This window comes from Endocarpon pusillum (assembly GCF_000464535.1).
Source record: "Endocarpon pusillum Z07020 unplaced genomic scaffold scaffold826, whole genome shotgun sequence".
Classification (NCBI taxonomy): Eukaryota; Fungi; Ascomycota; class Eurotiomycetes; order Verrucariales; family Verrucariaceae; genus Endocarpon; species Endocarpon pusillum.
In genome coordinates, this window is record NW_006916662.1 from 1 (window position 1) to 13611 (window position 13611).

Here is a 13611-nt window from a genome sequence, read left to right on the forward strand (position 1 = left end):
AGGCACATTTGATCGACGGCGCATGGGATAGGGGTTCCCTCTCTAGGAAGCACGAATTACGCAGTGCTAAGTTCAGCTAGAGTGTGCTAGCGGCGCTCCAGTTTTAGCGTATATTGATGACTTTTGATGCACGACTCCGTACACCAGTGATGTAATTCAAATGGGGGAAATTCTCCAATCTCGGCTCGATTATGGATACGCTCTACAGCATTAAATTTGGTACAGCTGCATTGAATCGGTGCTAAAGACAGCTTGAACCCTGCCCATCGTGTCTTGCCCTAGTTGCTTCGCTGAATCCGACAAGAGCCTCTTGGCTGTGTCAATAGTCGTGGTAGGTTTTGACTGGTTTCTCATGGTTGCAGTAGTCCAGCTGTAGACCGAGGCTGACATGGTCATCAGAAGGAAGCTGGAGTGAACCAAGAGCCATTAGGATGCAGGCATGATAAGAAATTAGGGGCTTAAACCTATTGAGAGCCTCCATCATGTTCGAGAAGTCCTTGTACGACCTCATTCGAGGACTTCGAAGTCACAAGGGTAACGAATCTGAGTACATCCAAGGCATCCTAAAAGAATGCCGGACCGAGGTGCGGTCTCAGGACATGGACGTCAAGGCTACAGCTTTATTGAAGCTGATCTACTTGGAAATGTTTGGGCATGAGATGTCGTGGGCGTCATTCCACGTCCTAGAAGTCATGTCTTCCAATAAGCACTTGCAGAAGCGAGTGGGCTATCTTGGAGCAGCACAAACCTTTCGATCTGATACGGAAGTGCTGATGCTTGCCACCAATCTATTGAAGAAGGACCTGTCATCTGCGTCGATACCGACAATGTCACTTCCCCTGATCACCTTGCCACACGTGATCACTTCGTCCCTAGCCCTGTCCTTACTGACCGATATCCTCCCAAGGCTTTCGCATTCTCAGCCTGTTGTCCGTAAGAAGACCGTTGTCACACTTTACCGACTTGCGCTTGTCTATCCGGAGACCCTTCGAGTGGCTTGGCCTAAAATCAAGGAGCGGTTGATGGATGCTGACGAAAATAGTAGCGTCACTGCTGCCGTTGTCAATGTCGTTTGTGAATTGGGCTGGAGAAGGCCACAGGACTTTCTGCCCCTTGCCCCGAGGCTTTTCGAATTACTCATCGAGGAAGGTAACAATTGGATGTTGATCAAGATTATTAAGCTGTTTGCGACGCTGACGCCGCTCGAACCTCGCCTAGTCAAGAAGCTGGTGCGGCCCCTCACAAACTTGATTCAGACTACGGAAGCAATGTCGCTACTCTACGAATGCATCAATGGCATCATCCAAGGAGGCATATTCAGTGCCACAGAGAACGCGGGCGAAGGCGACGAGCTTGCTGCTCTGTGTCTTGGCAAGCTTCGGGGCATGATAGTTGTCGAGAATGACCCTAATTTGAAGTATGTCGCTCTGCTTGCATTCAACAAGATCGTGGTCTCATATCCAGCACTTGTCTCAGCACAGCAAGACGTCATCATGAAATGCTTGGACGACCCAGATATCTCAATTCGAATGCAAGCACTGGAGCTGGTGTCCGGAATGGTCAGTACTGATAATGTCGCATCTATTGTAAAACGCTTGATGAAGCAGCTCCGGAGCTCTCCCATCAATGCGAACGAACTTGAAGATGATGGCCTGGACTCAACACCAATAGAGCCCATGGCTGATTCTGACGGCGAGGATCCTGCCGAGATCCTTATCGAAGACCAAAGGACTTCCGAAATGCCCCCCATACCAAACGACTACCGGAGAGAGGTCATCGCACGGATCTTAGACATGTGCGGACAGGACAAGTACTCAAATATTCCGGACTTCGAATGGTACCTTGAGATATTGGTGGAACTGATTCGGCTACTGCCCCCACGGATCTCATCTGATACAGACCTTTCGAATTCAGCTGTGGAATCTGTGCCGGGGACGAGCCTTGCAGAGCGCGTGGGGTTTCAACTCCGTGATATTGCAGTTCGTGTCAAGGATTTGCGCCCAGAAGCCTGTCGAGCAGCCGAATCTCTCATTCTGATCTCCAATCGCAGCGCGCTGTACCCACCTGTAGGATCTGGGGCTGACCCTGTGCTTGGATTCGTATCCTGGATGGTCGGCGAATACTCGGAATATCTCGTATCGCCGCAGGAGACGCTGAATGCTCTCATCCATGATTCAAGCGCAGCACTCTCGCCACAGATCTTGTGTTCTTACTTGCAAGCTATTCCTAAGGTCTTTCTACGAATTGCTGCGAAAGCCAGTGACGGGTGGAGCTTATCGGAAAGGGCCGCTATATCACTCCTGCTGGCCAGGGTGGTTGAATTTGAGGAGACCTTGTCAACCCATCCAAATCTAGATGTCCAAGAGAGAGCCGTGGAGTACTTAGAGCTCTTCCGGCTAGTCACTGAAGCTTTGTCTTCTCTACAATCGGACGACAGAGCGCCTTTGTTACTCACATCAGTAATTCCAGAGCTGTTTACTGGACTCGAGCTGAACCCTGTCGCGGCTGGTGCACAGAAGAAGATATTACCACCAGAAGAGCTCGACTTGGCGAATTCCATCAACCCAAGATTGTCTTCTCTGTTACAGCTATCACGGACAGAAGAGGATGCTGAATTTGACGACGAAGCATTCCAAGCATTCTATAATGAACGGGAAGCTGCGCCGCCGGTGAAGGCACAAAACCTCAAGGCATCAGTGCCAAAAGTTGCGGAGCAGTTATCTTACCAAGCGGCAGAAGATCCGGATATCAGCGCAAGAAGAAAGGCGGAGAAACGTGAACGGAACCGAGATGATCCGTTCTATATTGCACAAGGGAACGACGATTCAGGCCGGTCTTCGCCAATTGACATACTACGAGGCAGCAACGGGAAAGACCTGGACCTGGATGCAATTCCGATTGTAGACTTAAGACTAGACGAAATAGACATACGAGCTCCCGGAGGACAGACCGAGCCTTCGAAGCAGAAGCGCCCAAAGGCAAAGAGAAGAGTTGAAATAGCAGCTGACGAGAACTTCGACTCGGAGATACCATCTTCAGGCAACGATTCGGCACCGCGGAGCTATGAGGCGGGGCATGCCTTCCCATCTGGAAAGCCACCCAGGCCGAGGAAGAACTTGTTGCAAGTTGACTCCAGTGGCCTGCACCAGCTATCATTGATTGATGATGCTAACGCAGACCGATTTAACCTTCAGCGGAGAGAGGAGGAGGAAGCAGAGATGGCAGCGGCGTTGAAAGAGGTCGAGAGGATGAGGCTTGAAATGCAGCGTGCGGCTGAACGCGTAGAGACCGCCGAAGGAGTGGACGCTGAAGGTACAGTCGTCAAAAGAAAAAAGAAGCGTAGACCCAAAGGACAGACAGAGGATGCTCAAGGGGGTGCCGCTGCTGAACAGCCGCCAGAAGAGACTGCGGTGGTTAAGAAAAAGAAGAAGAAGAAGAAGCGGTCTGAAGAGGAAGCCATGAGGGCAGATACCTAGCATTTACAATACGATTGCTTTTGTCAGACCAAACAACCCCCTTCTTGGAGAGAGCCAGACTTATCGTTTTGGCAACGTTTGTCTCCTGTGTGAGAAATTCATACCGTAGTTATCCCACTCACCAATGCAGAGTATGCATCGGAAGCTCTCCGCAGCCCAGTACTTACCTGGAGAAAGGCTCCAAAATTGACGCGTTACTGGTCCTTAGCAAATGGACAGATGGTTTGTTATTACAAAGATCGTCAAAAGGGCAATAGGGGACCCATAATCCGATTGTCAAATAACAGGATGTTTTGGGATTTAAGACTGTATAATTCAGGTCACATTATAGTCAGGCTTAGGTTAAGCACACATTGATGGTAATTCAGACATAACTTTTAGAGAGCTTCTTCCTGCTAAGTATGGAGCAACAGAGAACTCGAAGGACATACTAACTTATAGTAGGGAGGTGGCTTGGCACAGCGGAGAACATGTGATCTCGGCGATTGTAGGGCCAACCCGCCGACCAAAAAGTTTTGGGAGACACAACTTTCATGCAGTGCGGTACTTGCGATACTAAGACGTCCCGGACTCAGCATAAGGCTCAATTGAAGTGGCCATGGCCATCAAACCGTTCGAGCAGATCTATCCCGGTCTCAATGCGGCGAATCTCAAGCCCAAAAAAGATATCAGTCCGCAAGAATGGGAGCGCAAGCAGCGGTTGAAAGAGTACCGCATAGCGGCGAGGAGGGAAAAGAGAAACAGGAAATCCGACGAGAAAAAGCAGAGGAAGCTCAACGCCACGATTTTGCGTCGCATGGTGTGATAATTCGCAAGCTTCGAAATAAATCCAATGCTGACCGATCTTCTGGTCTAGACACGGAATCCGGAGAAGTACACCAAGAACGCCGGTCGAAACAGATTACGGGCCATCGAGGCGGAGCGACGGAAGATTCAGACGTCTGCTGTTCACATGGCGCAAAGATTGGCAGCCGTCTACGATCCTTCGGGTGCCATGTTCAATGTCTCGCCTGTGGTTACATTGGAGGACGGAAGAGTGACTACGGTGGAGGCATTACAAAAGAGGAAAGAGAGGGAGGCGCAGAAAGCTGCAGAGAAACGTGGTGAGGTAGAAGCGGAGCCATCCCACGACGTTCAGACAAATGGTGTACATACTCCATCGAAAGCAGCTCTGCAGCACGGCAATATGAACAGTGATCGCATGGAGATGATAGAATCTCAGCTATCTCAGACGCCGACCCTTAGTAAGAGGCAACAAAAAAAGCAAGCCGAGTTTGCTCCGCGACCGGCTCTACCCAAACCTATCATACCTGAAGGCATTGAGATACCCTCCGACGAAGAAGAGAATTGGCTTGCACTATGGGACCTAGATGATGGGGAGTTGGAGAGGCGCGTGCTCCGGGCAAAGAAACGAGCTGCGAGGGAAAGGAAGGAGTTCAGACAATATCAGAAGTCTGGTAAAGCAGAGCGAAGGGCAGCCAGAGACGAAAAGAGAAGGGTCTATCGGGAGATCAAACAGTCATGGCAGGTGATAAGACAAGAAGAGCGGAGACGACGTCAGTTTCTCACATCCATGGAAGACGAAGAGCGAAAGAGGTTGGCTGTCCAAGTCAATGTGAAGAACCGAAAGGATGCTCTGGATGCCGCGGCAGCATTAGGGTTTACTCTTGAAAACGTTGAAGGGGTGGATGAAATTACACCGAAAACGCAGGCCATGAAAGGTCTAAACATAGATTTCAACAAGCTGGAGTATGATGGAGACGGACCCAGTGGACTGAAAATCATCGACGAAAAGGCAAAAGAGAAACCGAGAGGTAACCGAGTCGACCTCGGTGCGGTCCCAGAAGAGAGCCACACCAGCCCAGTGTTCGCGCAAAAGCACGCCTCAGGACCCAACGCCAGCGCCCTTGGCCAGCAAGACTTTGTCGGCTTCGGTGCAGACGCCCTCCAAGGCCACGAAGCTCAAGTCGTAAACTACAACCACAAAGTGCGCCGGAAGCTGCGTCGAGCCATGGAAGGTGCCAAAATCCGCCGCGAAATGCTCGTGCGCTCCAAAGCCATCGAGCACTGCGAGCAGCACGGCCTCGAAGTGCCCGCCGCGCTCAAGACCCCCGACAAGCCCATCAGCATCCGTGGCCAGCGCACCCTCCCGAGCGGTCTGCTGGAGACGGCGAAACAGGAGCGCACGCGTGCCAAAGTCGAACTGACGGAGTTCAACAAACAAGCGCGCGTGCTAAGGAAACAGGCCAAGGAGATGGCAGTCGAGGCGGGGATACGCGTCTATCTGGAGCTGATGGGGCGGATACCGAAGAGGGAGGGGCTGGACGAGGAGATGGCGGCCAGACAGGCGGAGAGGGATGGTCACAATGGTCCTGCGGCGGTCGAGCAGATGACGTCTATGGCGGATCTGATTGCGAGTTGGCCGATGCCGGAGGAGGGGTTGGGACAATTGGAGGGCGCGTTTGAGGAGGATGATTATGCGGCGTTCGGTGGGGAGGTTGAGGTCGCGGCGGAGGAGGATGAAGAAGAAGGGTTGGATACGTCGGAGGATTCGGCGGCTCGGCAATTGAGGCGGGAGATGGCGAGGGAGGTTCGCCAGGATGGTGGTGGGAGTAGTGAGGATGGCTCTGAGAGCAGTGGTAGCGATGATGACTCGGATGAAGACATGTCGGACGTATCATGAGGAGATCTATCTGTGGAGGGGGAAAAGAAAGGCAATGGATTCAGCATCCCTTCCATTCTAGAAATTGTTGTGCACGGTCGATAGAACACCGAAGCTCTCAATCCTCCCCCATAGCTGGCACGGTGTGGTCCGTCCAGTTCCCACCACCAAAAACCTCAATCAAAGACCTATATCATCATGCTTCGAAACCAGTGGCCTTTTGCCCCTTTTCTTGCACCCCGTAATTCCCCCCCACATGGCAATTCCACCACAGACTAGGTCTGGATCCCCTCAAGTCCCCCTCTCCTCCCCGGGCACCAGTCCCCAAATGCCAACCCATAAAACAGAACCCCAAACATTTTCACTTGAAAAGCGCAGCAACGCGCGCCACGAAGCCAGCGACAAACTCCCACGCCACGGGGAACAGCCTCAACAGCTCGAATGCCAAGCTGCCACATACCACGAAGGCTAGGAGCACTGTTGATGTCGGAGAGAAGAGAGAGAAATCATCAGCATACGAATAATATCATGCCCGACCGACAGCAGTAGCAAATCAGGAGTAGATTTCTTTTGTTCTTTCTCTCCTGATGGACAGTAAGAAGAAAAAAATAAATAAAAGGTGGTGATGTGATTGGGGGGTTGGGTTGGTGAGTTGAAGAAAGCTCAAAGCTACGCAAGTGATGTTTTTGATGAAGCGATGCCGGGGAAACGGGAGAGATACAAAAACTTGATAGTTACATACCGATCCAGCCGCGGGAGATGGGAGGTTTGGTTCTGTCCGCCTTTTTCTTGACGGCGGATTCGGGCTTGCCCATGCGCTTTTCTTCCGATTTGGCGAATTTGGCGTTGGCGCGGCGTTGGGTCGGGGTTTGGGCCTGTGGGTAAGTGAGTGACTGGGTTAGGTTACGGGATGTTGGGTGGAGGGGGTTCTGGGTGGAAGGAAGAGAGAGAGAGGGGGGAGGGGGGGGAGGATGGGTTTCTCGAACTCGAATTGGAGGGAGGGTTGGGGGTTGGGTTACCATGGTGGGAGAGATGTCGAGGAGAGGGCTGTTGATGGATCTGGTCTGGTTCAGTGGCAGTTATAATATTCGAAGTTGCTTGTCTAGGTGGTAAAGAGTGTTGTGTGTATTCGGACTGGGATGGGAGTGGTAAAAGGGAGGAGGTGAATGGCGGCAAGCACCGCTTTTTAAAGCATTGAGTTGGGACCTAATTATTCCGGTTATATTCTCGAGAAAGAGGCGATCTGGCCTCGTAACCCTCGAAAGACCAACGGATCTCTGTTGTTGGTCAAGATGATAGTGGTGTGAACAGCTCTCCTCATTTGATACTCCTAGCCAACCCCCCCTGTCCGACCTTACTACCTACACAAAAACCACAGTGGCGCCAAGATTTCCTGGCCGCAATAGACTGAAGCAAGACTTCACACTTCGAATGCTGGGTATTGATTGAAGCTCTTCCACCGAGGTCACTTCCTATAAAGCCATCATGAGAGCCCTCTTACATACAAGACCATCATTCATACATCACACGCACTGTCTACGACCTCCGACTCCCCGCACCGTTCTCTCTCTTCCCTTCTCCACCAGGCCCTTCACAACCACATCCCCAATCCTCACATCAGATCTCTACTCCTCGCGCAGCAATCCCCACCGAGCCTACTACCAGACCCACGGCCGCGCTCTGTTCAAATGCCTCACCCTCGCATTCCTGACCTACCAAGTCGTGTACTGGACATGGCTCACGCTGGAGACGGAGGAGATCAAAGACCAGAAGAATCGAGAGATCAAGGCGCTTGAGGGCGAGTTCCGGCTGTTGGATGAGGGGAGGAGAAGTCATCTGGCGGAGCGAAGGGAGGGTAAAGGGATGGAGGAAGGGATGGCAAAGAAGTGAAGACGGGGTGTGAAGGAGTCAAGCAGGGAGAAACATAGCAAAGAAGAGTTGCGTTTGGCATGGTGGAGCATACAACGAATGGAGAGAGGTAGCCAGAAATGAGGCTCCACCGACCCCAAACAAGAGATGTTCATCTGGCTTGTAACGGTATCGCCCAGTCGGGATATTCTTAGCATCTAAGTACGCCATGGAAGACCATATGGTCGGGTAGTGGTGCCACGCTCACCTCAGTCACGAAACCTCTACCTCTCATCGGCGGGGTTCCGGAGGATGTGCTGTTCGAAGGTTGAAGAAATGCACGACCGGATGGTAAAGATTAGGCGTTGGGTTTGGCATCTCCTCGCAGCGATACGCAGCATGCAATTGAAGTGAACAAGATCTTTGGGGTAAAACAGACACCTTCCTAACTCGGCAACCTGCTCGTTCCACCAGACCTTCTTTCCCAAAATAAAGTACGGGATATTGAAGTGCAACGACCGTGTACCTAGGGCCCCTGAGGCATTTCCAGCAAAAAGCAAAAAAAAGAGAATGCATCTCCCTAACAGCAGCTCGAACCATCAACTCAATCGTCAAAAACCTTGGAACCCTCGCCTACTCCGGGTGTTCCCGGATTAGAGAGGATTATGAAGGAGAAAACCCTCCCTGGCGCACACTGACAGCTGAGTCAATGACCCAACCGTCGCACCAAGGAGGGATTTTTGGGTGGCTAGAATTGTGTCAGAACAAATTATATATACTATTTACGACGGGCAAAATCAGAGATGTCAGCAAGAGGCATTTAAACTATGCACGCCACTGGGAAGGTGCGTGTGGGCCATTGCCTGCTCCACACAAACAGTGAAGTACTAGAATCAAACTTGGCAGAAACACCGGAGCACGACTTGAAGGAGAGGACCAAAGAGCTTTTTTGTATCGAGAGAGATATATCACGTACATGGCTGCGCAAAAACCCATTTCCGTCAAGAAAATACATTGAATCTCACAACTTCGCTCTCAATCGGCCCTCCTTCTCCAGCTCGGCATACTCCTTCCTCGCCTCCTCCTTCAAAATCCTTCTCAAGATCTTCCCACTTGCACTCTTCGGGACTGCGTCTACGAATCTAACACCGCCTCGCAGTTTCTTGTGATTCGCAACTCGACCGTTCAGCCACTGCACGATCCTTTCACCGTCTCCTTCCTCCACAGCCTTCTTGCCACCTTTTCGGACAACATAAGCCCTGGGCACTTCCGTCCCCAGCTCTTGACTCTCAACACCTACCACCGCAACATCATCGATCAGATCGTGATCGACAAGGTGTCCTTCCAGCTCTGCTGGAGCTACCTGAAATCCCTTATACTTGATGAGTTCCTTGACTCGATCCGTAATGTAGATATCGCCGTGCTCATCGATATGCCCCACATCACCAGTCCTGAACCAACCTTCATCATCCAGACACCCCTTCGTCTCTTCCGGTTTGTTATGATACCCACGGAAAATATTCGGGCCCTTGAGATATAGCTCCCCTGTCCGGCCTTGAGCGACTTCCGTCGCCTTGCTACTCGAATCATGTTCCTCCCCACTTCCTGGCATGGCGCAGAATTTTGCTTGCATGTTCGGGAATAATTTCCCGATAGAACCAATGCTTGTGGCCCAATCCGCCCAAGGCTGAGAGATACACGTTGGGCTTGCCTCGCTGAGTCCGTAGGCTTGCTTGACTTTGATCCCCGTGCGCCGGAAAACCGCCTCGACAAGCTCTCGCGTCAAAGGCGCAGCTCCGGAGTTTGTCATTCGGATTGAGCTGAGATCGTACCTTTCCACGCAGGGGTGCTTGGAGAGGAGCAGGCACATGGGTGGGACAACGTAGATATAGGTAATGCCATGGTCTTGGATCAGGCGACAGAACTTCTCGATCTCAAATTTTGGCAAGACGATGATTTTGACTCCGGAATACATGGGTAGGAGTATGCTGGTCGTCAGACCGTAGATGTGGAAGAATGGGAGGCATGCAAGGATCTTGTCTCCGCCACTTCCCTTTCTTGGTAAAGGGATATCACCCGATGTGCCACTTCCGTCCCAGGTCAGATTGCCGTATTCGCCCGCATTAAGCTGCAAGATATTGGATGTCAGGTTGTAATGGGTTAGTTCGACTCCTTTTGGTGTGCCGGTCGTGCCGGAGGAGTACACCAGAAATGCCAGATCCTTCTTTGGGGATATGTTGGCCTTGTTGTATCTGGATGTTCCAGAAATATTGCGAACTGAAGACCAATGTTTGAATCTGCCAGTCTGGTCCCTAGCCTCTCCCAGTAAGAGGATACGATCTTCAGGGAGGCCAACCTTCGCACATGCTTTTCGCACGGTGTCAATCGTTGTTAACTGTGTGACAATGGCCTTTGCTCCGGAGTCCTTTAGCTGATACGCCAGTTCATTGACCGTGTAACCAGGGTTGGCAGGCGAGACAATGACACCGGCCCATAGTGCTCCAAGAGTGATTGCCGGTGTGTCTATGCTATTAGGTGAGAAGAGACCTAAGACATCTCCTTTACGGAAGTCATAAAGAGACTGTAGTCCTTTGGCAAATTCTGCCGATAGTGCTCTGAGCTCTCCAAATGTGAAGCTGCTATTGCTATCTGCATCCTGGAAGATGACTTGTAATGGTTATCAGCATGCGGATACCAGAGGCAGCTGAGGCCAAGGAATGTTACCTCTGTCTTCTGGAAAAGGTCGGTCTTTGCGATTGAAAAGGAATGAGGAAATATCTTGCTCTGGGAGTTCCAGTGGTTGGAGATGTGATTCAAAGGGCATTTTGAGATTTCATAAGGCTGGAAAGCTATACCAAAGGCTGAAAACAAGATCACAAGATTGCATACAAACTGACCGATCCAAAGTACATTATAACATCCGCGATGACTCCCAATGACTGTACAGAGTGCTCTCTCCCCACCGCACTTGAGGGCCGTTACACAACCGCAGTAAAGCCCAGAACCGTGAGTAACCGAGGGTGTCTGGAAGAGGAAGGATAGCCGGACGCACCAAAATTGTTTAAAAGGTTTAAAATGATTTCCCCGCCGATCTCAAAAGAATTATTCCCTACCTTCAACAATATTGCACAACTGCTGACAATCATCACAACCCGGCGATGGGCCTCGCGGAACCTAGAAAGTAAGTGATGGCTACTGAAGACCTCCTTCTGTATGAAACAGCTTGATATTCTGACTGATCACCCACTTTCAGGCGGATCAAAATCTCGCACGATCCAAACAACCTGACTTGGGCTCAGTCTGCAGAATCTTATGGCCAAAAGCTTCTCTCCTCTCAGGGATGGAAGCCTGGTCAGGGCCTTGGTGCTCGAAGTGTCAAACATTCCAACTCGCCTATTCCGAGTATCAAGTTATCCTACAAAGACGACACTCTGGGCCTCGGCTTAAGTCAGAAGTCCTCAAACCCTGAGCAAACCAGGACTGGGTTGGATGCTTTTCACGGTCTTCTTGGTAGGCTGAACAGCAAGGACGAAGTAGAAGCGAAGAAGCTTGAACAAAACTCCGAAGATCGAAAGCTTGCTAGGTGGGCCCAGGGTAGATGGGGCGGTGTCATCTTTGTGCCTGGCGGTCTTCTCGTCCAGGGTGATAAGTTCCGGAAGGCAGAAGATGATATGAACCTGCTTGGGAGTGGTTTTGAAGAGCAAGTGGAGCCCTCTGATCTCAAGACTAGAAAGGCAGCCAAGGCATTGCGGAAAGCAGAACGGCAAAAGAGAAAAGAGGCAAAGGGCAAGAGAGAAGGGAAATGCAGTGTCTCTGATTCAGCCTGCAAGACTAAAAACGATGACCTGACAGACTTCACTCTTGAGAATCCCAAGATCAAGGAACAGGTTGATAGAAGTACGAACAGTACACAGGAGATCGTCGTTGCGGATATTGGGAAATCCCTCGGCACAGATCAGATGCAGGCAAAGAGAAAGTGTCCGAAGGAAAAGCGCAAAAGGCAAGTAGATGAAGCAGACCGTGTCATGAAGCCTTGCCAAGAAGGGGAGATGATCGTGGAGACTGTTCAGCTCCCTACACCTCCCTCAGAGGCTGTAGAGACGCCGATCTCTGCACGCGCTGCACCGTCAAGCTCGAGGAGTGGTAGGCATCTCCTTCGTGGTCGAAATATTCAAGCGAAGAGAATGGCCTTTGCTGATACAAGGTTGCTTGACGAGGTCTGATGGCCATTTTGCCACCCTTTTCTAGATTGCTAACCAAGTATTAGATCTTCATGAGGAAATCTTGATAGTTCCGTGTACGCCATCCTTAAACTAGGATGTGGATCAGGGAAGGATCGATTCTATGGTTTCACGTCGAGCACGAATTTGCGATTGATGACCCTGGATGAACGATTTTGTCAACCGCTATATCCAGAAAGAGGGGTCAGTGGAGAGTTCTCGGTCTGAGAACGGATCCAGCGGTGCTGGACTGCAACCTGGTGCCGCAGTTGTTCATATAGCGGAATCAGTGGAGAGTTCTCGGTCTGAGAACAGATCCAGCGATGCTGGAGTGCAATCTGGTGCCGAAGCTGTGCACACAGCAGAATCAGTGGAGAGTTCTCGGTATGAGAACAGATCCAGCGATGCTGGACTGCAACCTGGTGCCGAAGTTGTTCACACAGCATGTAAATGCTGTGAAGCAGCCGAAGCTCAGGCTTTGCTTCCAATTATACTGTATCAAGCATCAAAGGGTGCAGGTATAGAATGGAGGTGTGTGGGCGATGCCCATGCCAAGCCATCAGTTTGAGTTGAGCAGTGAATGAACACCGCTATTGATCCCATTGTGGGCGGATCTTTTCTTTTCGAAAAGAAAAGATCTGAGAAACCGCACACAAAATCAAAACTCAGTCGCAATATCTCACACATCTTCAGCAACGACAAGTACAATCTTGCTAGCCAAAGACCTCAATCAGTACAAACTACCTCTTTCGAAACCAGCAGACCACCTCCTCAAGCCAAAACACCAACACTTCAACATGCCATCAAGCGAGCAAACGCCTCCTCCAAGCCCACCACCACCACTACCACCAGCACCAAGACCCCGCTTCGCAGTCCTCCACCAACCAGAGAGGATCCAGCATTTCTACTTCCCAGAGGTCACGCCAAGCCCTGCCGAAGCCGAATCGGGTAGCAGCAGCAGCAGCACCAACCAAGCAGCTACCCAGCCAGACAAGACGGCACCTGCGTCGATCTCGGCTTCGGCAGGAGAACCGGTGGCCTCTGCAGCCAACCAACCCACCTCCTCCTGGGCTAGCATCTGTCTGCCTCACCAACGACAGAGTGGCCTCTCGGCATCATTGAGGAGGTGGGATGGGCTGTGAAGCGGGAGGAGAGGGGTAGGGGTGGAGACCGGAGGTGGGGAAGGGAGTGGCGGGCCCTTGCAGGCCAGTAAGTCCATCCCTGGAGTGGGGACATGAATGGAGTGTCAAGAGGAGAGGAGAGGAGAGGGGGAGTGGCGGGTCCTCAGGGACCGTAAGTCCATCCCTGGAGTGTTCAGGAGAAGGGGAGGTTGAGGGAAGCGGGGATAGGGAGTGGCAGGTCCTCAGGGACTGTAAGACCATCCCTGCTGTAGATAGATGACCAG

The 13611-nt window shown here is 51.4% G+C and overlaps 7 protein-coding genes across 7 annotated transcripts; 5 read left to right on the forward strand and 2 right to left on the reverse strand.

Moving 5' to 3' along the window:
• Nucleotides 1-482: 482 nt before the first annotated feature.
• On the forward strand, nt 483-3476 carry EPUS_06894 (uncharacterized protein; the record flags this gene model as incomplete). The annotated part of the gene is made up of 1 exon (XM_007808030.1): nt 483-3476. The coding sequence occupies one exon, from the start codon at nt 483-485 to the stop codon at nt 3474-3476; it is 2994 nt and encodes a 997-aa protein (XP_007806221.1).
• Nucleotides 3477-4074: 598 nt separating this feature from the next.
• On the forward strand, nt 4075-6159 carry EPUS_06895 (uncharacterized protein; the record flags this gene model as incomplete). Its single annotated transcript, XM_007808031.1, has 2 exons — nt 4075-4275; nt 4333-6159. 2 exons carry the CDS (start codon nt 4075-4077, stop codon nt 6157-6159), a joined length of 2028 nt encoding a protein of 675 aa, XP_007806222.1.
• A 340-nt stretch (nt 6160-6499) lies between these two features.
• On the reverse strand, nt 6500-7160 carry EPUS_06896 (uncharacterized protein; the record flags this gene model as incomplete). Its single annotated transcript, XM_007808032.1, has 2 exons — nt 6500-6615; nt 6881-7160. 2 exons carry the CDS (start codon nt 7158-7160, stop codon nt 6500-6502), a joined length of 396 nt encoding a protein of 131 aa, XP_007806223.1.
• A 463-nt stretch (nt 7161-7623) lies between these two features.
• On the forward strand, nt 7624-8028 carry EPUS_06897 (uncharacterized protein; the record flags this gene model as incomplete). Its single annotated transcript, XM_007808033.1, has 1 exon — nt 7624-8028. The coding sequence occupies one exon, from the start codon at nt 7624-7626 to the stop codon at nt 8026-8028; it is 405 nt and encodes a 134-aa protein (XP_007806224.1).
• A 979-nt stretch (nt 8029-9007) lies between these two features.
• On the reverse strand, nt 9008-10810 carry EPUS_06898 (uncharacterized protein; the record flags this gene model as incomplete). The annotated part of the gene is made up of 2 exons (XM_007808034.1): nt 9008-10653; nt 10711-10810. 2 exons carry the CDS (start codon nt 10808-10810, stop codon nt 9008-9010), a joined length of 1746 nt encoding a protein of 581 aa, XP_007806225.1.
• Nucleotides 10811-11144: 334 nt separating this feature from the next.
• On the forward strand, nt 11145-12209 carry EPUS_06899 (uncharacterized protein; the record flags this gene model as incomplete). Its single annotated transcript, XM_007808035.1, has 2 exons — nt 11145-11167; nt 11240-12209. 2 exons carry the CDS (start codon nt 11145-11147, stop codon nt 12207-12209), a joined length of 993 nt encoding a protein of 330 aa, XP_007806226.1.
• A 794-nt stretch (nt 12210-13003) lies between these two features.
• EPUS_06900 (uncharacterized protein) lies at nt 13004-13348 on the forward strand (the record flags this gene model as incomplete). Its single annotated transcript, XM_007808036.1, has 1 exon — nt 13004-13348. One exon carries the CDS (start codon nt 13004-13006, stop codon nt 13346-13348), a length of 345 nt encoding a protein of 114 aa, XP_007806227.1.
• Nucleotides 13349-13611: the final 263 nt, after the last annotated feature.